Genomic DNA, 26264 nt, shown 5'->3' with positions numbered 1-26264 from the left:
ACATCAATATTTAACAAAAGACACCAATGTCGTTTATGTTCTTGTGGCGTGAACGCATACAGTTGAGAGCGCCGCCGTTTGTCAACTCAACATATCGCCCGTCTACAGCTGCCGAGAGCGCACACACACACACACACACACACACACACACACACACACACAGACACTAAGTATGAATGCGTTTGCAATAAATCCAGAAAATTGCCTTCGTCTGTTTGGCGGAAATGGGATCTCCCGTAGTAAGAAGTCAATATAGTCCTACCTTGACTTACAAGTTTAATTTGCTCGCTGTCCAAAATTGTAACTCAATTTACTTACCAAATTTCTCCATTGAAATGAAATAAAATGCAAGGACTCCATTTCTTTTTTTTTTCGTGGGGGTAGGGGGGCAGCTCTTAAACTTGAAAAACTCAACTGAGTCAAGGCACCACTTTAACTCCAGCAAATGCACATCATGAAGGGGCGCGCACACTACTCAAAAGTCCAAAAGTGCATATTCCTGCACATTATAAGAAAATAAATAAAAAAATACAATCCAGGATCTGATTGTTAACAAAGATTTTCCTTTGTAATTATCACCACAGGCTACAAGCGCTACCAACAAGACAACAACGCGATAAAACTCCCCCGGCCGGGTGGTTCACATCACCAAAGGATGCATTTATTTTTTTAAATACATTTCAAGAACAAAAGAAGAAAATAATGAGCAAGATGGGGAGTTATGGCACAGGATACAAAAATTGTGTGGCGTGAAGTGGGGGGAAAGAAAAAGCACGGAGTTAATAGCAATCGGCCAGCTAATGTCGATATTAAATGTCATCGAAACAGACTGAAGGCAAGGAAGAAAGAAGCTGAAATCAGGTCAAATATCAAATATGTATTAGATTCATCTCTGGTCTACTCAGACAAAAATTCAATCCCTGTATATCGTTTATGAGCGTCGATATGATTTGATCCTGTACTATGGCGAATGAAGCCTCAGCATCAGATATGGTCGGCTTTGGTATCTCTCAAAAATGTCTTGTATAAAATGTTGAAAAACATGATGGAGGTTTCATATTTCTCCAGTTTGGAGCCGTCACCTCTCGACCAAAAGTCTTCCGTCTTGCCGATTATTAGTCCATGTCAGAACGAGACCCTTATTGATTTTCAGCCACCAAATGGCAACATTTTCAGTCATGTCACCCCCCCCCCCCAAAAAAAAACAAATTTAGACCTAATAATGATGAATAAGATAATGCAGGCAGGAATGGAACAGATGACAGCACCCCCCCCCCCCCACCCCCGCCCCCAACCTTGATATCTGCTTTAAGAATTTCCTTTTCAGACTCCATAAAAGATGAATAAATTCCGCCTGCGCCGTAAAAACTTTTATTTGCACGTCTATACGTTTACGGGCGCTATAAATATTGCAGATGGAGCTGTTCATCTGCTCGCCCGGGAACGCCGAACAACAAATAACACAACAGGAGCGGTAAACAAGAAGCTCTTGATATCCCACCAAGACCACTCAACATGTCCATGAGCACCACCACTGCGTGGGCGACGCGGATACGCAATGTACAAATAAGTAAGGACAAAGAGAGGTTTTAAAGCTTTCACAACTTGCCTGACTGGCTGGACTTGCACACAGCCTATTCTCAGGATTGTCCTTTTCGTTCCACAACACCAATACAAAATATGCATGCGAGGTGCAGGTTTTGATGTCAAATCATCCAAAACTTTGGGACATTCTGGCATGAACTTCCTCCCATCACCGCCACAGCATCGGGTACACCTAATCATAATCAGGGCTTATTCTTCCGATAAATCAATACCATTTTAGAAGCCTCGGTTTGCCCGATTTTGTCAAACTTGTGCATTTTGGTGACAGTGTTTGGGGGATTTAGGTGGTCATGAACCAGTGGCGTGCGATGAGGTTCATGGTTGGTGAGGCACCGACTCCTTTAGTGTCACATTTACAAATATATAAAGCACAAAGGGTCGCTTATTCACATTAAACATTATATTTGCGACATGCAGATATTCGGCAAGCAGCACGAGCCAGTTGCATGTATCAACCCAGTTTGTGATGATTGCGCAATGCATTCAGAGGTGAGGCTCTGCCTCATCTGCCTCCCCTGACCGCACGCCCCCGTCATGAACATAATGAAACAAAATTTACTCAGTAGCGCCCACTGGATGGATCGAGAAATTAAATCGCCCCTGCCACCAATTTCACTAACTGACGGACGCTACTTTATCCGGCGGTGAGAGGCGAATCGATCGTCATTTCCATAAACTCCTGCGAGGGTGCTGAAGTGATAACCGCGCATGATAAAGTCTCGCAACGAAATGAGCGTGTCAATCCATACATGGCGCATTCGGACGGACGGTAATTACCAAAGCACTGCCCTGCACCTGAAGAACTTTAGGGGGGGGCGGGGTTTCAAACATCTGTTTGACACTTTCGCCCTCCAAAGCAAACAAGGAATTACACCTGGATTAAGGTCTGGCATAAAACCAATTATAACATTCAGAATAACACAAACGTTAGGGCCTGTAATAACACCTGGAATCATTTCAGGAACAATACTTAGAATTATTATTTTTTTTTTTTTTAAGGAATAAAATTCGACAAAAAATAATCTGGAAAAATGTCTGCAATCAATTCAGGAATAATTAGGATATAAATTCAGGACCGGTGCCCAGAAAAAAAAACACAACATAAGGAATAAAACAAATGGAATAACACCTGGAATAAAAAAGCTGATTATTTGCAAGATGCTTTGAAATTGCAAAGACAAACGGATCTTTGATGTACAAAATTATTATTATGCCCTAAAAAGAAGTGACGGGGGCCAAATTGGATTTCGCTGTGATCACATTTGTCGAACTTTGTGGATGAAGGGACCAGTGAAGTTGAAATGGGAGCCATCCTAAAAAGTGAGCGCTAATTAGGATTTTTGCAAGCACGCGGCAGGCTGCAAGGTTGTCAAGGGCTCACGCGGCACAATAAAAGCGAAAAATAGATATAAGATGGGGAAATATGAAATATGAAAATCAAATAAAAAGACTTTACAAGGACCTCATCTACTGTACGTGAAAATAACAGACCAGGGAATACATTACGATCGCAATATTTTTGTGCTACTATTATTTATCTTGCAACAAAATCTGACACTTAATAAACAATGAAATCGGATCTGGAAGATCAGGTCCAAAACCTCTCAATTCATGTCGATCACGTTTCATCGTGCCCAACTACTTGTGTAACACTGCCATCTAGTGGCTAACAAGTCCTGCCACATTATCTGGCCAGCATCTCATCCAAAAAAAAAACGCCACACATTAAATCGAATGATATAACCAACAAGATTCCATATGCCTACTTATAATAACAAATAAAGGCACACACTTCATGATTAAAGCAAATTATTGCTCTTATTATTTTTTGCATGAAAAAATGAAGCCACGAAAGGACCTAAAAAGTTAATGAATAAATTAGGCGCTTGGAAAAGACTCCGAGGTTCAAACGATAATTGTGAGCATGTCAGAGATCCCCCACCCCACCACCACCACCCAAACCTATCATTAAGGTCCTTCAAAGTATTTCCCCAAAATCGATATACCTGAAAATGTAAATTCAATGCGGCTGTGATTTGAATCGATACGGAAGGTGAGTGTGTGTGTGTGTGTGGGGGGGGGGGGGGGGGGGGGAAATGAATCGTCGTTCTCCTAATGTACACAAAAAAAGAGGATAAACGTGTCCTCAATTTGGTTGCGCGTGATCGTCAGTGAGCTGCACTCGCATGGATCGTGCGTGTTGACAGATTCGGGGTTTTCGAGCCATCCACCCATATTCTTCAGCTTTCCCCCCTGCAGTGTGCCTCTTTTTTTCCCATCTGCGCTCAAAACAAACACAGCCTCGCGACAGAAAGGGGGGAGAAAAAAAGTTCCCACCTTCCCTGCCTTGGAGCATCTCCGGTAAGCGTTTGTGGCTCCCGCTGTTTGGTTCATGTCGCCAACTTGTCCAAAACACACGAAACAAGTTCACTAACAAAAGGTGGCAGATGTTTGGCTCCACAAAAGGTCCGCTAGTCTGCAAGTTTTGTTTCGTTTTTTGCTTTTCTTCAGATTCTTCAAACTGGGAATCGGTGTCGGCGTGCGTGGAGCGTCCGAATGCCCGCACACGTCGCGCTCGCTCTTCTCGCCGCGAGTGAGCGGTGCAATTGCGCATGCGCCTGTCACTTCTGTCAACGCCGGAAAGTCATTTGAGCCGACCTGAGGCTACTAGTTCCTTTAATTGTGCATCTACAAGTGAAGTTTTATCCACTACTGCCGTAATGTGCGTAAATAAGATGCCGTCGGTTTCAAGCAAGCAATAGTTTATTTTCGACTTGGCTTTAGCAGTCATCGCACACACGTCTCTCGAGGCTTCCTAAGCTAACGACATTTCCCCGGCATCCATACTGTCAGGCCTTTCAAAGTAAAAGCATAACAGCGATTACCACAACTACTGTTCAACATTTCTCGTCGAATGACTACATTTTACTAGAATAACTCTTAAACCGCCAATCACCCCCCCCCCCCAACGAATGAATGACATTTTTGCACGAGTAGAACGACAAGGGAGGAACTATTTTCAGCTGTATAATCTTTCAGTGCACTAGTAGAACGACTATTTAAAGCTGTCAAGTTATTTTTTTCTTCCACATTTTGTTTGTATAGATAGGGTGCACTTTTAGAATGACTACAGGTTACTCGTAAGGCAAAAATGTGGATGAGTTTACGTTTGTCTCATGCTTGTACTACAAAACGAGCATGACATGTTACCATCATACAATTTCATCACACTAGGTGTCAAGTGGGACACAGTTTTTACCTTATGCAATTGTCATTGCCATTCTAAAACTGTGTCTACTAGTTACAAGCTTGGCCAGAGAGCAAATGATTCACACCATCAAAGTCAAGGCAGCACTGATCTGCCCGATCAATAGTTTTCTGACAATGTCAATCTCATGCATAATTTATGATTTGGATCTTCATTTATGCAACGCGTTCTCATAGCCGTGGCGTGTCGGGTGTATTTTTAATACTTGATGCACGACGGAGGTCGAATTCAGCGAGCGCCTTCACAAGTAGACCTTGATGGTCGGCGGATGCCACACCCACACCCACACCCACACATTAAGTTTTTTTAGCTATTTACCAATGTGCACCATTTTCTCAAACAGGACGGGATGCCGTTCGAAAATAACTCATTATTAACCCGCTGTGAATGTTTGCTTCTGAAAATCAAACTCAAGAAGAAGAAAAAAAATCATCTCTGAGTGATTTTCATCATCTCGGAAAATGTCAAAAGGTAAAATCTATTGGGGGGGGCAGGGGGGGGCAGGCTTCTCATCCTCTGAAGCGTCGACATGACAGAGATTATCTTGATTTTCTAACCTTTTGCTTTACGGCTCCGCGGCACACAGACGCTCGCCGTTGAATGTTAATTTGCTTCTTCCTGCCTGGCTCCGAGCGCAAATAGATTTGTGCATAATAATGCGTGCTGGGGGATACTCTCATTGTGGAGCCCCCCCCCCCCAGATAGCATCTTCATTTTATAAAAGGAGCCTTCTTTTTTTTTAACGTATTTATTTTTTATGTATGGGCTTAATAGTGCCTAATAATCCTCGAGATCACAGTGAAGTCATAAATGAAGCCACCCTAAAAATATATTTATATACAGTATTTTTTTTTGGGGGGGGGGTCAGTTATGATTTTAATCTCGACTTCAAGCGGATAAGGCAAATGTTATACTCTGGTGTATATTTACAAAAATTCACTTTTAACTCATTCAGGACCAGCCAATTCTGGACCAAGTCTGAAAAGACGTTTAAAAACGTCTTTGGGAGTGAATGAGTTAAATGGAGCCAAGGGCAAAGTCAGTCATCAACCACGGGGGACTTTCCAGCCTGTGATTTTGACTTTCAAAAAGGGAACAAATGAGTAAAAGGTCACCTTATAGATTTGGGGATTAGCTGGGCTGCGGGTTGAAATCCCGACCCGCACGTGCTAGCGGCTGCCTTCCCGCCTGGCACGTGCTTCCCGTTATCTTCAATTGCAGTCGCATCAAACAGCTAGCCAAAGGCCGCGCGGGATTAATGTACCATCTGCAAAAGGTGTCATTGTTAACCGTATAATGGATGACTCCCGAGAGTTGTAATAATGTCCTGCCAGGAAATCCTCTTTTTTTTTTTTTTTTTTAAACGGATCTTTTTCAGCGAGGGCTCTGGAAACGCGAGCTGTATGAAATCCCGCTAAATGAATCATAGGAAACGCGTTCGTGGGCGTCGAGCGGACGCGGCGCCGATTCAACGCCCCCCGGGCTCGTTTTTATCGTCGTGTATGGAAATGAGACGAATGATTTGAAGATCCTGAGAGGCGGGGTGGGGGGGGGGGGGGGGGGGTAGGAGGAAAATGCCATTTGCATGTAACCTCCCGTGTTGGCTGACAGCAGGAGAAACCCCATGTGCTTCCTGCTGCTAGCCATTGTCACTCACTGCAAAATTATCTCTTCATGAAAAATTGTTTTACACCATACCACAAGTATATCTTTAAGACATACATGATGATCAAATAAATATTGCAAGAAAGATCTGGCTGCTTCTCATGAGGCCTCCAACAAAGTAAAACAAACTCGGTCTGGATCCGAACCACATTCAAATTGCACCTACTGCGTATTCTCAAAACTTTTTAGTGACGGCCAATGAATAAAATGAACCATAAAAGTACATTTAAATGGAATACAAGCACCAAAGGGAAAAAAAGCTACATTACAAGAACCTACCCTAGCCTCTCTGAATTGAGGAGTTTCATTTTGACAAACGTAGCGCTTTGCCACCTATTTTGTGTCACCTCGGTGCCATGGAACTATGTTGAAGTGAGGCACGGAGCTTCATTTCGATAAACATTGCATTCTGGTGCTATTTTGGGGCATGATGGTATTTAGGAACTATGTTAAAGTGCGTTGAGGTATTTTATTATTTTACCGAGTCAAAGTATTTAATTGTGCAGCTGTATATTGTGTCCTCCCAGTTTATTGTTCTATGTCTTCCTTTAATCACCGCGCCCTGTGAGACTTGCCATTTAGTTTGCGCTGAGGTTTAAGCACTCTAAAGCTAATGGTTTGTCGTCATGGCAACTGGAAAAACAAGTCCTGGAAATGAAACACGCTTTTTTGAACCTCGTTGCCCCCCCCAAAAAAATAAGACCATCGGAGATAATATTAAGATGTTTTGCTTCTTCCTTCCATGGATTGTTACTTTTCACGAGACAAACAACAACCATATTGGTGTGTATTTCCTCAACGGGTCCGACTTCCAGATGGCCTTCTCGTGATAGTCTTTGTGAGATATTGCCACAAACGAGATGTCAAATTGACGGCCTGACGCCCCTACAAGAGAAAACGTGATGGATCTCTCTGCAGCCTGCCATGCTTTGACGCGTGTCCACAAAGGCAAAGTCTGTCATCTAAGCAATTCAACTGGCGCTTTGCTACTGCTCATTTTGGGGGCGGCCGGCCTGGTTTTGCGCAGCAAGTGGGAGTTGGGTTCCAGTGGGAAAGGGGGGGGGGGTGAAGGGATGGGGAAGCGGTGGAAACACAGCAGGTGGTGGGGAACAATCACATCAAGCGGAATGCAATTAAAGCAGCAAACTATTAATGTGCTATGTACTTTTCATTTCCAATCTCCCCCGAGAAAGTGATATTCTTAGTCTCGGCTCCACTTGAATTTACATACATGTCAGGAAAGGAGGAAAATAATGTTTGGAATGCAAAAACAACAAAATTGGCAGAAGGAAGGTCAGAAATGGAGGAACAATTAGAAGTGTTTGCCTTGAAGACAACAGCAGCAATGTGGCTCATTTGCCACAAGATATATTTTTTTTGGACATTTATTCGCTAAAAAAATTGACCAAAATACAATTCAGAGTCCACATCTGTCCATGTTATTTTTTTAATCAGAGATAAATCGGCACGGATGTACATTATATTTTTTTTAAATGAGTAATAATTTAATGGAACGCAAATCATTCTTAGCGCGACTATTCAACTCATTGTGTGCTTTGGCCACCAGGAGGCAGTACAATACACTCATGCGGACAAATGGAAGTAAAAGAAGAGTGAATCACTTTGCCTTGCAAAATGACCAACTTCACGGTTTAAAAACACAATCCAATCAAATTGTTCATGATCTAACAATTGACAACTTGTGAATTATTCATTCATTCATTCATCTTCCGAGCCGCTTGATCCTCACTAGGGTCGCGGGGGGTGCTGGAGCCTATCCCAGCTGTCTTCAGGCAGTAGGCGGGGGACACCCTGAATCGGTTGCCAGCCAATCGCAGGGCACACATAGACGAACAACCATCCACGCTCACACTCACACCTAGGGACAATTTAGAGTGTTCAATCAGCCTGCCACGCATGTTTTTGGAATGTGGGAGGAAACCGGAGCACCCGGAGAAAACCCACGCAGGCCCGGGGAGAACATGCAAACTCCACACAGGGAGGCCGGAGCTGGAATCAAACCCGGTACCTCTGCACTGTGAAGCCGACGTGCTAACCACTGGGCTACCGGGCCGCCCACTTGTGAATTACTAAATCATATATTTAATGGCTTTGATCCTAAACTATAAACGTGAAATATATTTTAAACTAAATCCCATATTTAAGTTGACTTTTTTTTCCAAGGCCTAATGTTACATACACAGAATTGTTCATGATGCTGCCAATGAATTTAAGTCCAGCTATGTGCACTACTTGTTATATCGCCAACCAGTGGCCTGGCATGCACAGGACACCCTCAACATTACAGATCCATGTCAAATAAGTCCATTTTTCTTGAGGGAACAAAAAAAATATTCACTCTTCAAGCCACCTTGAACAACCAGCGTGATGACTAAAAAATATTTTATCGAAGAAGGCTGCCACTTTTTGTTTGAGAAGGTCATTGGGACCTTGCAAGAAGAAAAACATTCAACCAGCTTGCTAACGCAAGGCGATGTGTCACAGCGGCAGCTAACGATACGTTCTTTTCCCTCCATTTGATGACAAGGCGCTTCAAAAACACTTCCGACATTAATTTTACAGGGCCCTCACAGTGCCCCGAGTGACCTTGCCGGAGTACAAAATGACAAGTAACAAAAGCACCACCTTTCCTCGATCACAGTAGCTTTTTTATCACGCACCCCCCCGCCCCCTCCCCGTTAAATGAGGGGTTGAATTAAAACAGGCACATTTAGGCGGGGGTCAGCCTCAAGCCATTACCACATAAAAATTGTAAATTAAATTATGGGGTGAATATAATGTACGGAAGAGAAGAGTATCTGATGTCTGTCGAATTCTCAGAATATTTTGGCTGTATTTAGACCAATTGATTCTTTGATGCTATTTTTGTAGCACCTCAAACGACTGTTCTTTTTTTTTTGCTCGCTTTTATTCTGAGCATAGCATTTTTTTTTCAGGGCACACCTGTGCCGTATAAATCGGCAAATGTTCACAGGGGTGTTGATCCTGTAGGAAGGTTTTGAAAATTCACTTGTAATTGAAATCTTACATTAAATTTGGTAGATGTCACTGCTGTTAGAACCGCAAAAAACGTGTAAAGAAACTGCAAGTTTGCAGTTTTGGTTTCAACCGGCCGTTGGATTATCGATTTTTGGGCTTTCCTGGGGTCCTTAAAAAGTGAACTTGTAACTTATTCCACTTCATCTCAGCAACTTGAAATTTGATAGGCGTCTCAATCATGAGTAGACCCACAAAAAAAGTCTCAAGAATCCAGGCCCGAAGACTGTCAATTTCGACATCTGTAAGTGCTGTTCAAAGACTTGCTTTTACGACTTAATGACACAATTACAGGTCAGGCAAACGTTTTTTTTAGGGCTGGAAGTGCCGTTCGGATTTGGCGGCCAACGTTAGTTGGAAAAAAGAATGAATAAAAAAAATAATTAAAGGGGTAATCAACATTCATCAAGGGAGATTGCAAACAAAATGACTCCAGTGAGCACGCCTTCGAGTGGAAAAATTAATGTCAGGATTTATACGGTGTGAAAATGATCAACAGTATGTATATAGATAGTGCGTGTGTGTGTGTGTGTGTAACACGCATGCTGCGTAGCTTCTCCTCAAAGTCACGTGGGGGTTTCTGGTGACCCACTTGGCAGCTCATCTCATCGGACACAGACAAGAATATCAGCACGACAAGCCGAGGAAACTCTTCATGTGCGCAAAAACAAGACCGCCGTAATTAATCCGTGTGGCATTTGGTTGATTTGATGATGAGCAAGTGAAGTCGAGCGACGCAAAGGTGGGACCAAAAATAAATAAATAAAAATAAAAGCATCTTCTGTATAAAAAGCAGAAATATTCTTGTTCAAATAACTGCCTGACAACCACATCAAGGCAAAAAAAAGCTCTAACATTGTCCTATTTTCACACAAAAAAAAAAGCTCCTTATGAAAATAGAAGTTCGATAGCACAAATGGTCTTATTCATTCCCCCTCCACCGCCAAAACGACTCGCTTTTGTGCTTTTGTGATGCAAACGACTCGCTTTTGTGCTTTTGTGATGCAGGCAAACATGCAAAAAGACAGAGAAGGAAGGAGCAGGGGGGGTGTTGGAGCAGGGGGGGTGTTGGAGCGGGGGGGGGGGGGGGGGAGCAGTTCTGGCAGCCCAGAAAAATGTATCAAATAGAATATATTCATGGGACTGGAAGCCTTCAACAAAGCGGACAAAAAAAAAAAAAAAAACGAGCACATAAAACCATCTCTTATCTATTAGGACTAAAACAAAACTGCTATCCGCAGAAGTAATGAAGCCAAGTTCAAGGATTCCTCATGAAATACAAAAAAAAAACAAAAAAAGTCCAAGTCAAGAAACTTTACTGAAATAGCACGCGAGATGAATTCAAAGTCGAGCACAACCGCTAATACGCCGCCGCCATCGTTGACATCATCACCAACAACAACAAGCCACTTCTAATTAGTCCGCGCATCTAATCAGCGGGCTCTCCTAATGAGCCCGTCTGGGCTTTGGTGTCGTCTTTCATCGATAATCACCAAGGAAACGCAGCTAACGGATGCTAACGGTCGTTAGCATCTGTTTACTTTTCTTTGGTTCATTTGTAAAACGCGCACTTGGTGTCGGGAGGCGACACCTTTTATTGATCGGTGACGGCACACAGCGCGGGTTTTGTTTCAGTCTATCGGTAAATGGTTGGAAAACATTTTTTTGATTCTCACGTAAGGAAACATTGTTAGGTAGCTCATGTTTGGGTAAAGAGGGGTCTACCGCGTAAAAGGTTGCACGTTTTCCCCGTTTGACATTTGGCTTTGATGAAGATGACTTTATGAGGAGAATGTCAAGGAGCCTGTTCTGGCTTGGATGGGGGCGGAGGGGGGGGGGGGGGGGGGTTAGAGCTATTTCTGCATCGGGCAGAGTAAGGCTAAAAAGACATGTTTCGATCTTTCTGCCATCCAATAAGTCGTTGAGTTGAAAATATCAAGTTTTCTATTTGCATATTTTTGCAAGGATGAATGATAATAAGGATCGGGTGAAAAGGTTTCAATTGGTGCCGTCATGCGGATTCAAATCAACATTTGCTGCCTTCAATTTGAGGGGTCATCGCTGTCCTGCTTGAAAGATTTCTTATCTCACAAAGAAACACACCAAAAAAAAAAGTTTAATCTGCTTTTTTGGTCAGAAACCTGTGTTTTTGGTGAAAACAACCCATTCTCTACTGCAGACTATTCAAAAATGGGTGGGGGTTAAGACAGAAGTAAAACAATATTTAGTGACTCTTTGGAGATCAGGCCAAAAATATGCGGAACTGAATGTTACTGCAGATTTTGGAAAAAAAATTAGTAATGCTTCTTTTTACCACAATAGCAAAAGTATTTGGGCAGGAATACGCATGAATGAATTCCACACCAAATTCATTCGCGCGAAAGAGAACTTGTTTTCACACAGCTCTTGTTGAGAAATGTGAAAAAAAAAACCTATAACGACTGATGTGCAATTTTGACATTGAGACCCGAAAAAAGGGAAAAAATAGCATTTCAATGGTCTTTGTGTTCGAGATAATGTAATCGAATCGCCGCTTTATATTAAATATAAAGACGTTTTGGAATCTGGATCTACTGCCTCAAAAGTCATGCTAATGCTTTTTTTTTGCTTTGAAGCTGCAGCAGCGTTTGAAGACTTCCGACGCATGATTTCAAGCGCTCTTTGCATCATGCTTCAAATGCGCACTGTTGGGGATGGACTGGCAGAACCTCCCCTGCCCACAAAAAAAAACAACCAAAAAAAAGAGCTGCCACAGGGTGCAGCAGATCCCCATTGAAGTGCAAATGCGCGGCAGGTCAAAGGCGAGAAGAGAAGAAGAGGAGAAGATATTTGCGGATCATATGCGGTCTAAGCGACTCAACTTGTATTCTCTTTTATTCTCCTCGGGCTGCAACTGCGATGAGTAAGTCTGTTTCTTGTGAAGGCAAGTTTTTGTTGGAAGCTATATAAAGAGCAGTCGGTTATGAGTGGAAGACACAGACAGACACTTTCAATCAAACGTGGCTGAATCGGGGCCCAAATAAAGCACTTCGACCCACTTCCCCTTCGCCTCAGATTGAAATCTGGCATTTATTTGAAGCTCTCTTTATTGCAATCGAAAACAGCCCATCAAAATTTGTTGTCAGGCTGCCGTACAAACTTACCGGTACATTCTCGATAGGGATTTTGCGGTATCCATCTGTCTCGTGTACGTGATTCTAATCCCTCTTAGACATTCACAGAAATTTGCACCCTCTCTGTGTCCTTTCTGGCATGGATTCTTTAGACATTTTTTGTGGGTCCATTCATGATCGAATATGCCTACCAAAGTTCATTAAGTTACTTAAGTTACGAGGAGAACTTTCAAGGACCTCTGGGAACAGGCAAAACGAGATTAAATCGTGTCTTCAATTTCCGGAGGCTTTTTTTTGTGGGTCCTCTCAGGAAAATTATCTCTTTAACTTACGGAGGCTTTTTTGGTGGGTCTTTTCAAGAAAGACATGCCTACCAAGGTTCGTGTTAACTGAAATTGTCCTCTGAGGCTTGTCTTTTGATGGAGCCCATAAACGCACAAAATAACAGTCAATGGAGATGAGTCAACCAATTTTCAGGTAGCCAAGTTAACCTGGCCTCAGGGGCTGAATTTTCAAAAGACCTAACAAGACCGCCAAACTCAATGGGTGGATGATTGACAGCTGGAGCCAGCGCTAAAAGCTCACAGTGGGGAATCTCACGTAGGTTCTTTTTGGAGCTTTTGTCCTTTGCCGCTCGCAGCCAAAATGCATCATAGCCTCCAAAAAAAGAAAAAAAAACGCAAAGTTTGACCCACTTTGAGAAGCGCCCATTGTGAGCGCAGTCATTTATTTTCCGCCTTGGGGCGAAAGCGGCGCGGCGTCCATTTGGCGCCAAAGCGCCTCTTTGCCAAATTGATGGCAAGAGCGCTCCCATGTGAAACCTTAGAGCTCAAAAGGAGATAAGCATGGATTTTGTGAACCCGCTTCATATTCCCGTGCGGTGAAGTGCTCTTCGCTTGCAGCGACAGATTTTTATTTTTATTTTTTTCACTGCATGCTGAGAAGCAAGCAATCGCATCCTCATGTCCAAAAGACATACGAAACCATTTTCACGGCATCCGATCAGATGTGCGCGGACGACATCCGTCGCAGCCTTTCGAGCACCGCTTAATGGCGGCTGTGGCATTAACCGAATATCGCAAAGTAGCGGAATAGCGGGGAGCACAGATGAGAATAATACAATTACTGAGCTTCTATACAACTAAAAATATGTCCAACAGGAAAATAGTTCCGGACTACGAGCTGGTCTGATCATTCAATACGAAGCAGACAACAAGACTGGTCATTAAGATAAGATATCCTTTATTTGTCCCACAATGGGGAAATTTACATTAATCGTCTCATAGAAGCAACCATATTAGAATAACAATAAGGTCACTTGTTTCGATTGTTTTCCTTCCAGTCTTGCCCTGGGTTATAATATTTGGGGATTTTTTTTCATGAAAGGTAGTTTTTGCTTTTGTTGTTTTAAATTCAATTAATTTTATATTTTTTTTAAGAGCAGGTTTGTTAGTTTTGACTCGTCCCACACCTAAAATGCTTAGCTTTAGTATTAGTTTTTTTCATACATTTCATTTCATGGACGTGTGTGTGTGGGGGAGGGGGGTTGTCATTTTGTTAGTTTTTGTGAATTATAATATTGCTCGAGTCTTTGAGGAGTTCAAACAAAAAGACAAACATCTTCCTTAACGTTTTGCAGCACATCAAAATCCGAGAGACACAAGCACAACATTGCAATTTAAAATTTAATGAGTGATATCTGCCGGCACGCTGCCGGACCGACTAATCACCCGATTGAGTAATTTCACAGCCCTCACTGCTAAAATTATAGATGAGCACATCTCATTTTCCAGCATTTTGAAACACAAAGTGGGCGCTGACAAAATGGTTTGCTCCTTTCGAAAGTGTGTTGTCGTGTTGTGTGTCTTACCTCCATCTCCCGCGGCGCTTGAACGCCACATCTTGCAATGGCGTGTCAATCACATCTGTGTCATTATGTGCGGATGAAGCAGACACCGGCTGACACTTTTATTGGAGACCAAAAGCCTCAAGGGTAATGGCGATCCACCTTCCCTCCCGCCGGGCATCGCTTGATGTTGGTAATCCACACCACAGGAGGTGACAATGTTGTTTCCTGTATAGATCAACGATGGGACGTCAGCTTGGAAACGTGAGCGCCGAAGGCCGCAGTTCCATCAGTTATCATAAAATGAACAGCTATTAAAAAATATATTTTTTAATAATAATAATTTAAGTATTTAAGGCGATTGTAACGGTCGTCGATTATTTGCAAACTTCCACAATTTCAGCAAGACAAGTTGCTTTGCAAAACCGGTGACGTGTAACCAGTGCTCCGACAGTTACCATGAAAATGTAAATGAGTTACTTTCTGGATGACTTGCTTTAACACGTTACTGTGCTGATTTCTCTAAAAGTAACCAAGTTACATTGAGCTAGACCAACAACTTTGCTTAAAAAAATGACACGCAGTTTTGCCACTTAATGAGATGTGCATTTTTAACAGTGGCACTTAAGAATAAAGTGTGTTTTTGTTCAAATTATAATAATAAAGCAGACAACCTTTCTGACTGACCATAATTACTTTTATATTTAGAGAACATGCTAGCTAAATCGGCTAATTAGAAATTGGCTCACATCGCCGAATCAGCATTTTACGTGTGGTGGAATCAATTGAGGCCGCATTGATTTTCATCTTCACTAATTCGGTGATGGAGATGGCGATAAACGAGCGATTGACCCGCCCTGACGGTACTTTATCATCTCAACTCGGCCCCAAACAATGCGCTGGCGATCCATATTTGTTTCAACGGGCGTGAAGTCGCAGCTGTTCAGCAATTACTCATCGTCATTATTTCCGCCGCTGATTCGTCACGTCTGGCTTCGGGCATATGTTAACGATCCGAAATCCTGCGATCTCAAACATCATTCAAAACATGAAAAGCACCTTCCTCCCATTCCTGAACGCTCACCGCACCCCCCCCCCCTCTACTGTTGTTGTTTTCTTCTCAGCAAACTGACAAATGTTTTGTTCTACTTGACAGGAAGCAGGATGGTAAACAAACATCACACGGGAGCTATTTTTATAAAGTCCAGGTAGTTTGTGGAGGGGCTGTTCTGTTTTGGAGAACAATCGTCTGAAAGAACTGCTGTTTGAAATAAGAGACCTTGTTAGGGCCCAAGTATAAAATGTTTTCCTTTGTCGTGACTAAACTCCAATTTCAATGATTTCCACAAAAGTACAAACTCGCAAAACTTGAGCGGTGACTTACTTCTGCAACGGTCACAGGCTAGTCCTCACAATCTTGGCTCCACAGCGCCCCCTGGAATTTGGGGGAAAATTAAATTTGGTACTCGTGCAGAATGAGTTAAATATATGATCCAGCTTTCATTGGCATTGTTTTTTGTTCGCAACTCACCTGAGTTGAGCGCCCTCTGGCGGACGATGTGAAGAACTTCCTCCGTCAGTGCGTCAACCGAGCAGACAAAAAAGCTGTAACGGGAATGATGAAACGTTATCCGGAAACAAAGCATTATTAAAAAATATATGCAGTAGCTCTCAAGAATCGCAGTGATACGTGCGAGATGTTGTGTAGCACATCATGAACAATAAAAAAATGTATGTTTGCATTTTTGCTAGGAAACCTATGGACATATGCTGAATAATAGATTATTAGAGCTTCTATAGATTTATCCCTTGGTGTCTGCTCAACTTCCTCAATTGCTCAAAGCGTGAGTATCAAAATATTTTCCTGAATGTGCGGAAACCTGCACCGAATAAAAATCAGTTCCCATTTTTTAATCATAGATATAGATCGATGGATATGCATGTATAGATATATACAGATTAGAATTTTAAACTTTAATATTTATAAGGAATCTTTTAATTTCAAATTATGAATACAGAGTGATAAATGGAATTATTTCACACATTTTTGAATAAAATAAATAATGCCATCATCTGGATCCAAATACATTTTATAAGTTGACTAGAGATCTACAAAGAAATATTTTAAACCAGATGATTTTATTGTGTGAAGCCACTTGACAAAATACGAATGAGAAAATTGAACAGTTTTTTTTTCAGGGTATAAAAAGTAAATGAGTCCTTTATTTTGAAATGAAAAATAGACAGGAAAATAAAATGTAGACTTCTTGAAAAATCGAAACTTAAAAAAATGTATCCATCCACAAAGTTATTATTGTACATTATGGTCACACTTTCACACAGTCATTTATATCGAGATTCACTGAGGGCTATTTAAATAAAAATAAAACACACACAAATGGTTGACTGCAGTCATCAATCAGTACGCGCCATCAATCTTCCACCTGACAACGTTTTTGCTCCCTCTTCTCTTTTTTTCCTTCCTTCCAGCAACCATCATTTCATTTGCATCTCATTACACTCAAGTGCAAATTGGCGAGGTTACATCGCCGACCTTCGTCTCGCTTTAGTGCAGGCAGTTCTGCAATCGCGTCCGTTTGATCGGCACGCTTGTGATCACCAGCAGAAATCGGGCCGACTCGTACCACATTTCAAGAATCCTTCACAGGCACTACAATAAATAAAAGGGGAAAAAAATAAAAAGAACAACATTGTGCTCCTTTCCCAACGCTTGCTGACATGCAAAAAGACGACAAATGAAACATGACAACAAGGGACTAAGAGAACTCCAACTCCTAGTACCGCATTTTAATATTTATTCCATCGCTTTCAGATTTAGCGCAAGGTCCACGTTCCAGTATGCAGACTTTTGAAGAACGCGAGGTGTCAGGAATTCAAAACTTTACTGGCCTCTGAGCGACCTTGAGACTTTTGAAGATGTTTCTGTCCAATCAATGGCATTGAGTCAATGCCATTGACTCACCACGACTGGAAAGAAGAATGACTGACCTGTGTCAACTCCACGAACCCACACAGACTGAACGAAGGCAGGGAACCAAAAACACGCAAACTGATGAGACGATGAGGCACACCTGCGCCAAGACACGAGTGACTAGAGGAAGCTGATTGGTTGACATTGAGGAGCAGGGCGGGACAAAAACCCTACATGACATTAAAAAAAATGGGATACAGGAAACTAGAACACAACAGTTGCGCATCACCTGCAAACATGCAAATTTGACTTTTTCCTGCTTGTCATCAGATTTTACATCAATCAACCTGACCCCCGTGTGACCTTGGGCAGGTTAGTGCATCGACTGCCCCTCTGGAAAGCTTCGCTTTCATCCGAGCGGGAGACGTCAATAACGCCTCGGACTATTTCTGCACCTTCTGAGTGCTGATTTGCCAGCAACGGGTCCTTGAAGAGAGGCCGAGCGGGTGCTTAAAATCCATCCAAAAATCCAAGCATGAGGATTTCCAATTTGGTGATGATGGGCAACAATACAATGTGCCAAAAAGCATCATGGTGTGGTTGTTTATAGAGCCGCATCGTGCCAAAATCTCATCAAAGCATCCACACATCCCATTTGCATTTCAAACTTTCGAATACTTCTTTTTGGGATTTTTTTGTTTGTTTGTTTTTGGAGGGGCTTTTTTTTTTTTGCTTCAATTCAGTGGACATTGTGCTGCTCCTTCTGGTAGTTGTGCCGTGGTCAATTGGGTGCAGTATAATACAGACATAAAAACACATGAAGTGTTTTACAAGTGACTCAGTAAGCCGCAGTAATAGTAATTTGGCATTCTGTGCAGAGGATAAGGAATATGTGCCTGTGAGTATTGTTGTATTGTTTCTCCATGATTGGCTCGAAAGTTCCCTTCAAAACATGTCACGGCATTATAACTTCACGTTAGTATTGGGATACTTTGCACTCCAAGGTGTAGCTTTTCCAGGATCAAAAAGACAAAGTGAAAGTCACGTCATGTTCCCACACTGCAAAAATCAACGGCTGACTTTGTCCCTGCTGACTCAGTCAATCAGCGTTTGATTGAGCACTTTGCGTCATTGATCCCATTACTCCCATAGGAGGCTTGACTTTGTATTAACCCTCCTGATGTCCAGATTTTTTTAGATATAAGCCGCCATTCAGCCTTTTTTTTTGCTTTAAATTGCGAGCAAAAACAATTCAGATGCTCGCGTTGCACTCAGCTGTGTATCCCCACTCCCATTTTAAGCTTACTCTCAAACTACAACATAAAGATAATTCCAGATTTATTTTAAACAACCACATAATACGAACTTAAAGCATGCTAGCTTGATGCTAACACATAATGGAAAACACCACAGACGGGCTCGCAAATAGCATTGGTTACAACCCCTGAAGCAAAGGATATTTAAACACATTGGAGCAAAACATATAACCAGAGGCGTGTATTCTTTATCCTCTGTGAAGAATGACTAACAGTCTCCATGTGTGACGGTATTACTGAAATGAAAACAAAAATGAGACTAACAATTTTTTTTACATTCTATGAATTGTATCATTACTGTATTTTTTTTAATGAAGTAGAATGTTGTATTGTTGTATAGTTCTGGTAGAAACTGCAGTGCTGCAGTCAACGAGCCGATCCTCGGAGGTCGTCCAATGAGTTCCAAAAAGAGGACACACAAGGGACAAATGATCCTTTGGAGAAGTCGTGACTCACAAGTCAGATTTCTAACTGTTATTACTGTTACCATGGCAACACCAGATCCTTTGCTGTTGTAATATCTTCTTTTCTTTCTTACTTTTTTTTGGGGGGCAATCTCGCCGATTGCCTGAAGAGAACCAGCCGTTATTAGCCTCCCGCCGCAGAGTGACAGGCAGGCTACAGTTGTGACACAGCCCTGAGGCGGGCGACTACCGTCCATAATAATCTCCAATCCTTCACTATTTTCATAAATGTCCCGAACTGAAAATAAATAAATTTAAGAAAACGTTTTAATGTAGAGGTTTGAAAACCGTCGTGATGATGACGCTTGAATTCCTGAACTGTCCTGAACCGCTTCGTTTAGAACCGATGACCGGTCTTACACTGCCACTTAGTGGACATGTCTGGAATGGCAAAAGCGAGGACGCTCAATTACCGCCAGAGGAGAAATACTGACAACTAAACGTACATCGAGACAATAATCATGAAGAATAAAGTGTAATTTCTTTAAAACGCGACAGTCTGTCTGTGGAGCTCGTTGAGGACCACGTCGTAGCTCGAACCCTCAGACATGCCGCTGTCTGCAAACACTGAACCTGTGGGGAAGACAGACAACATGAAAGCCTTTGTGTGAAAATATGTTTCGATGACAGAATATATTTTTGTAATATTTGTCAATTTACATATATTACAGATTATTGGGAGGAAACCATCTTTTGATGAAAAAAATAAAAAACACAAAATTCATCATCTTGGTGTCTATGTTGAAAGGAGTCGAGAGCATTATTTAGACAAAAGTAGTGCTTTAGCGCCATTTTCGTGGGATCTTTGTGTTGAAGAGCTACGTGGAAGTGATTTAAGGAACTTTTTGTATACTAAAGTAATGCCCTACTACACACATTACATAAACTTTTTGCCATTTTCTACGTACTGCCACTGTTGGTGCTGTTGCTGGCGAGCGAGGAACTCCGAGAGGCCAGCTGGCGAGTCGACACGCCCGACGTCATCACGGAAAAGTTCCTGTTCTCCCGAGCGGCGGCCCGACCCCATTCTGCAACAATTTTGTGCATTCATTTCCTGCATGTCCAATTGCATTTCTTGATATTTTTCACATGCTTTCATGCGTCACATCACCTGAGATTTCAGCCAAACGCAGATGCCCGCAACACAGGAATGTTTGCCACTGCCTACGGACGCTCTCCTTGCAGGCACAGTGGAAAATAAAGACAAACAACCCTGGAGAGGAGATTCAAGTGGTTTTTAAGGATACACTAATAGACAACAGTGGCATGAAGTAACGAGAAACTATGTCGAGCTGGGTGAGGAGCTTCGTTTAGACAAAAGTGGTGCTTTGCACCCATCAATGTGGCATATTGGTGCCGAGGAACTATGTTAAGACGGGTGAGGAGCTTCATAAGTGTATTTTCACCAGTCTGGGAGTACTTTGAACACTTTCCGTCCTGACCTTGCAGAGAGTTGAAAATGGTGAAGAGGTAGGCAAAGGGCAAGTAGAGCGGCCCCCAGGCAAACAGCGCAAAGCCCCAGGCCAGGCCGAGCAGCGCCACCAGGCCGGCGACGCTGCGCAGGTCGGCCACCACGCCGCGATGAGGCGACTGGTTGTGCGGGTTCTGCTTCTTGATGCGCGACAGCTGCGCCATGACCACGGCGAAGACCAGCAGGCAGGAAGCAAACACCAGCAGGAAGTAGGCCACCACGCCGGCGTAGAAGGCCGCGTCGCTGCGCACCCAGCAGCTGGAAAATACCAGGAAAATGAACTCAGAATATCGGAGCGTCTAAAATGTTTCTAGTTTAGAATTTTTGTTTGCTTAGGAGGTCGACTACTGTATGGGCCCGAATATAAGACAGTGTTTTTTACATTGAAATAAGACATATCACATGTACCGGTACTGTAATTATTTTATGTATAAAAATTTATTTGGTGTTCAAAAAGTATTTTTTCAAACTTGAGTCTTAAAAAGGAAGGGGGTCGTCTTATAATCAGGGCCGTCTTATATTCGGGCCAATACGGTACTTTTTTCTTGTCACATCAAGGTACTCACAAGTCCCCGGAGGTGCCGTCCGTGTTCCGTCCATATGTTACCAGACCATAATTGTCTTTGTCTACTGAGATCACCACAACCACGACGACGACTGGAACCCCTGCTGGGCAATGAAAACAAACATAAAAAACATATTTTGCCCCCCACGCCCCTCTACCGTGAGCCACTCCGAAGTTACCGACCCCAGCCGATGAGCGAGAACTTGAGCATGTATCTGCTGAGGTACGGCGTGAACACCCGCACGATGCTCAGGTACATGTGCAAGGCCTCCAGCCCCGCCCAGGTGAAGGAAGTGAGCAGGAAGTAGTGCAGGAAGAAGGCGGTGCTGATGCAAAGGCCGCGGGCCGGGGACTGCGCCAACCAGCCGTCCAGCAGGAAGACCAGGTTGAGGAGGAGCAGCGAAAAGCAGAGCTGCACCAGGATCTTGGCCGGAATGTCCCGAAGCAATTTCCTGCGCGGTTTGAAGAAGAATAAATACATCGATCGACCCACAAAATAGTATCGATCCATCATTTCAGAGCCTTACTCAAACGAAAGGTATGTCAACAACGTGGCAGCCAGAAAAATGGCCGAAATGCCGCAGCCAATATAAGTGATGAAGGTGAGGATTTGTGCCTGCTTGCGGTCATTGATCCCGCCTCTGGACAGATCCTGTTTTTAGGACACGTAACACAAGCACAACCTTGAAAATGAAATGAAAAATCAACTAACCACTAGAATAATAAAAATCTGTTTTGCCAGCGCCAAAATGACCAACGATGGACCATGTCAAGCACTGACCAGCAGGACGGCAAAGGAAGTGAGGTGGCTACAGGTGCACGTCGTTCTCCACGACGTGGCGCTCGCCACAGCGCAGCCGCTGGCGCTCCATCCACCTGCGCCGCCTGAAAAGAATCCATACCGTCATCGCGATCGGCGCGCTCGCCATCGCCCAAACCATGCCTCGTTGCTCACCGCTCATGGCAAAGTCCCAGAAGGCGCAAACGGCCTCATAGCTAGCCTGCTAACGACAGATCGGACCAAGTTCAGGAGAAAAGCTTCATGCGTTTGGATGGAAACATTCGCGTGCACTCACGTGTATAGGTTGGCTGTTTCGAATGGTGAAACGGATGTTGTCAGTCAGGTTGCTGATTGACATGTTGCTGACGCTCGATGCCAACACTGAAGTGACCACGGTCTGATTGTTCAATGTGTCGTCCTGGCGCAAAAAAATATATATATACAGTATATTACAAGAATAATAATAATAATGGCGGCCCGGTAGTCCAGTGGTTAGCACGTCGGCTTCACAGTGCAGAGGTACCGGGTTCGATTCCAGCACAGTCCTCCCTGTGTGGAATTTGCATGTTCTCCCCGGGTCTGCGTGGGTTTTCTCTGGGTTCTCCGGTTTCCTCCCACATTTCAAAAACATGCGTGGCAGGCTGATTGAACACTCTAAATTGTCCCTAGGTGTGAGTGCGAATGGTTGTTTGTCTCTGTGTGCCCTGCGATTGGTTGGCAACCGATTCAGGGTGTCCCCTGCCTACTGCCCGGAGACAGCTGGGATAGGCTCCAGCACCCCCCACGACCCTAGTGAGGATCAAGCGGCTCGGAAGATGAATGAATGAATGAATGAATAATAATAATACACGCTACTCACAAAAAGGTGAAATTCAAGGATGACCTTGACCTCGTCTAAACCTTGGAACCTTTAAATTCTAAACGGGCAGATTGGATTTCAGTTGACCATTATGAGCGCAGCGGGCAAAGCACCTGGAACAGGATCGGTTGACTGTAGAAGGTGAACTGGACCCTGTCGACTAGCTTCCGCTCGTCACCACTCAAGGCCTCCGTGATGGAAGACGGCAGGTACACGGAAGCCATGGCGGAGTCCCGATTGTTGAACCCCCCGCCGCCATCGCTCATCTGCTCAAAAGGCATCATTAAAAACCAAGGAAGGTTTTTGGTCTCATCAACGATGACAGTCTCACTAGCCTGAACGTTCTCGGTATTGACGATGTTGACAGAAATCTCCGGAAAGTCGCTTCCGTTCACTTTTTGGACAGCCAGAACCAGCGAGCCGGACGAGAGGATGGCGGGGGCGTCGCTTAGAAGCAGCTTGAGACCAAGGTCCTCCACCACTGCAATGATCCTGAAGAGAACACCCGGATGACTTCAACATGAATCTTTGGATTTGATTTCGTTTCAGGCACCCCGTAACCCGTCCACTGTCGTCAGCGTTGTCCCTCAAAGTGTTCATTTAAAGGTTTGACTGTAGTCGGGGTGGATTGTACCTGTTGGAGGAGGCGTCAAGGGCGAGGGGGTCGCCCTCCATCAGGTTGCTCACAATGCTGACGGCTTTCTTGCCCAAAGCTTGAGACACGACGGGAGCATCCAAAAGCCTCTCCAGCTCCGCCACCAACTCCGCCACCTGCGACAATTAAAAGCGGAGTCATAAGTTTGTTTGACGAGGCACACATCAAATCCCGTCGCGAAAGCTCAACTCGACAAGAATCCAAACAGGAAGAGGAGTCCCAAATTTTGATTCGGTTTTGAATTTCACCTGGGAGGAGTTGAGCTTAAATGCGTCCCGAGTTTTTTCCAGAAGTTTCTCCGCTTGCTCCTCCAGGTTCTTCTTTGTACCTGAAGACAACGTGGAGGGCGTTCCCAACCCTCGAGGGGAACGATGGTGTTTATTCCATCGGGTTTCTTTGTCCCATCTCACTGCATGCCAATATTTCATTCATCTTCCGAACCGCTTGATCCTCGCGGTCGCGGGGGGTGCTGGAGCCTATCCCAGCCGTCTTCGGGCAGTAGGCGGGGGACACCCTGGATCAGTTGCCAGCCAATTGCAGGGCACACAGAGGGAAACAACCATCCACGCTCACATTCACACCTAGGGACAATTTAGAGTGTTCAATCAGCCTGCCACGCATGTTTTTAGAATGTGGGAGGAAACCGGAGCACCCGGAGAAAACCCACGCAAGCCCGGGGAGAACATGCAAACTCCACACAGGGAGGCCGGAGCTGGTATCGAACCCGGTACCTCTGCACTGTGAAGCCATCGTGCTAACCACCAGACTACCGGGCCGCCATGCCAAAATTTGTTACGTGAAAATGGAATGAGTTAACGGTTTACCGATATCTGGCAAAAATCAAAGCGGAACAAAAGACGAATGGTGAATTGAGGAGAGGCAGGAGCAAACGGCGCCCTGCTGACAGTTCGGCCAAAGGCGGGAAGTCTTGCGATCCAAGCTGTGATGTCATAATTCTTACCGGGTGAGGAAGACTCCGTGGCGGCGTTCTTACTTTGAAGCGTCTCCGTTGTAGTTGCGGTCATCGTGACAGAGGTTCTTGCGAAACGTTCACGGGAGGACCCGACTTTTGTACTCGCCTCCGTTCGGGCTTCAGGACCATCACGTGTCGAGACCGCGAACGCGTCCTCGTGATTGTTGGTTGTCACGTCCTCAACGGCTTCAGCTGCGGCGTTTTTGGTCGACGGCATTATGTCATTGGACGTCGTCGGACCGTAAGAGGCGGGATGTTTGTTCATATCGGGAACGGTCGCTTTCGGAGGCGTGTCGGCGATCACGCCGTCCGTTGAATTCGGCGCGGCTGTCTGGATGTTGTGCTTTGCGTAACCGTGGGAAAAGGCGGCGTAACGGTCGCCCGTTACGTCGTCAGGTTGTGCGTCGCCGGGGGTTGTCGCCGTGTACGTCGGGCGACTCATGGGAATGCCGTCGTGTAGATCGGCAAGGACGTCGGATGTGCTCCCTGCTGCGCGATTGGCACCGGATGTAAATGCTTTGTCGCGAGTTGTTAAATCGTCGATCGGCCGAGTGGACGATGTCATTCGGTGGTCTTTTGGCGTGTCTTTGATTAGGGATACCCGCGCATTGATTTGAGTTTCACTGAGGTCAGTTCGGTAAGTCGATGTCGCATCGGTGTCATTTGGAAACACTGTGTGTGCAGTCACGTCGTTGTACTCCGTTTCGATTGTTTTGCGGCGTGTCGTTACACGATAGCCCGAGGCGGAGACTCGTGTTGTCGGGTTGTGTTGTGACGTGTCGTTGATGAAGGCCGTGATTGCGCCGACTGCGGTTCCATTGTACTCGAGTGTTTTGTTCGCAGGGGGTAGTAAAAAGTCATTTGGAAGATGTGTAAAAGTTTTGCGCGCCGTGACGTCAGATGTCGTGGATGGGGGAGTATGGTGGAATCGTGGGGTGTCGTTGATGAGGGGTGTTATTTCACTGACTGCGGTTACATTGTCGTCAAGGGTGTTGCTAGAAGATGGTAGGAATGCAGAGGGCGCTATCGTTACGTCGTACCGCGCTGCGTGGTCGATGAGGGGTGCGATCGCGCTTACTGTCGTTACGCCGCTCGCAGGTGGAAGTGATGAGTCAGCAATTCTGCCGGCTGATTTTTGGGACCTTTCATGAGGTGTGCGGCTGCTACTCGAGAGGCGACCGGCTAGGATGCGATCAGCGGGCGGGGCTAAATTCAGTGGCAGAGATGCGATTTCGTCGTTTGATGTGAAGTCACTGGCGGAGGAGACGCTGATGTCCGTTGATGTTGTGCTCTCGCTTTTTGAAGAATTTTCCATGCGATCCCGAGGTGTCACTATGACTGAGGCGGGCTGACTTTGACGGGGGCTGTCAGTAAATGCGGAAACTGAAAGCAAAGCGATAGCGAAAATAAATTAATATTTGACATAGCTAACTATTTTGACAGTTTGATCGTGCAACTGTACCAGTGACAGAAAGGGCTAGAGCGTTGCTGTCAAACATACGGCCCGCGGGCCGGAATCGGCCCACGAGGAGGTTCTATCTGCCCCGCAGGATAATTTAAAAGTGAAAAAAATGCATAAGACATGGAATGACTATTTTTAATCAGGTGCAATTCATAGAGTATCCGCTCAATCTGTTTATTAAATTTCAACATTTTCCTAATGTTCTTGTGCTTCTTTAGACCAAAACAAAGTA

The 26264-nt window shown here is 44.3% G+C and overlaps 2 protein-coding genes across 4 annotated transcripts in view; both read right to left on the bottom strand.

Annotated features, from left to right (window-relative positions):
- Window positions 1-14782, bottom strand: part of LOC127592839 (dipeptidyl aminopeptidase-like protein 6) — a 102042-nt gene extending 87260 nt beyond the window's left edge. Inside the window, exon 1 of one of the 2 annotated variants that reach the window (XM_052053830.1) lies at window positions 14579-14782. In XM_052053830.1, coding sequence (XP_051909790.1) covers window positions 14579-14584 — 6 coding nt within the window. In that variant the 5' untranslated portion in view covers window positions 14585-14782. Of the gene's footprint in view, window positions 1-3942; window positions 4163-14578 lie in introns of those variants that run through there. The other variant, XM_052053828.1, reaches the window with a different exon arrangement.
- Window positions 14783-16087: 1305 nt separating this feature from the next.
- On the bottom strand, window positions 16088-23230 carry adgrg2a (adhesion G protein-coupled receptor G2a). 2 transcript variants are annotated; one of them, XM_052053856.1, is made up of 11 exons: window positions 23056-23230; window positions 22379-22501; window positions 22258-22306; window positions 22084-22187; window positions 21830-21954; window positions 21486-21754; window positions 21304-21403; window positions 20709-20995; window positions 20378-20479; window positions 20175-20294; window positions 16088-16159 (listed from the first exon to the last, which is right to left on the bottom strand). In XM_052053856.1, the coding sequence occupies exons 1-11, from the start codon at window positions 23224-23226 to the stop codon at window positions 16131-16133; spliced, it is 1479 nt and encodes a 492-aa protein (XP_051909816.1). In that variant the 5' UTR covers window positions 23227-23230; the 3' UTR covers window positions 16088-16130. The 2 variants fall into 2 exon arrangements, with proteins under 2 accessions (XP_051909816.1, XP_051909815.1); XM_052053855.1 differs by lacking the exon at window positions 16088-16159 and adding an exon at window positions 19726-19839.
- Window positions 23231-26264: the final 3034 nt, after the last annotated feature.

The sequence above is a fragment of the Hippocampus zosterae genome, chromosome 20 (genome assembly GCF_025434085.1).
Source record: "Hippocampus zosterae strain Florida chromosome 20, ASM2543408v3, whole genome shotgun sequence".
NCBI lineage: Eukaryota > Metazoa > Chordata > Actinopteri > Syngnathiformes > Syngnathidae > Hippocampus > Hippocampus zosterae.
This window is presented reverse-complemented; position numbering and strand designations above follow the sequence as displayed.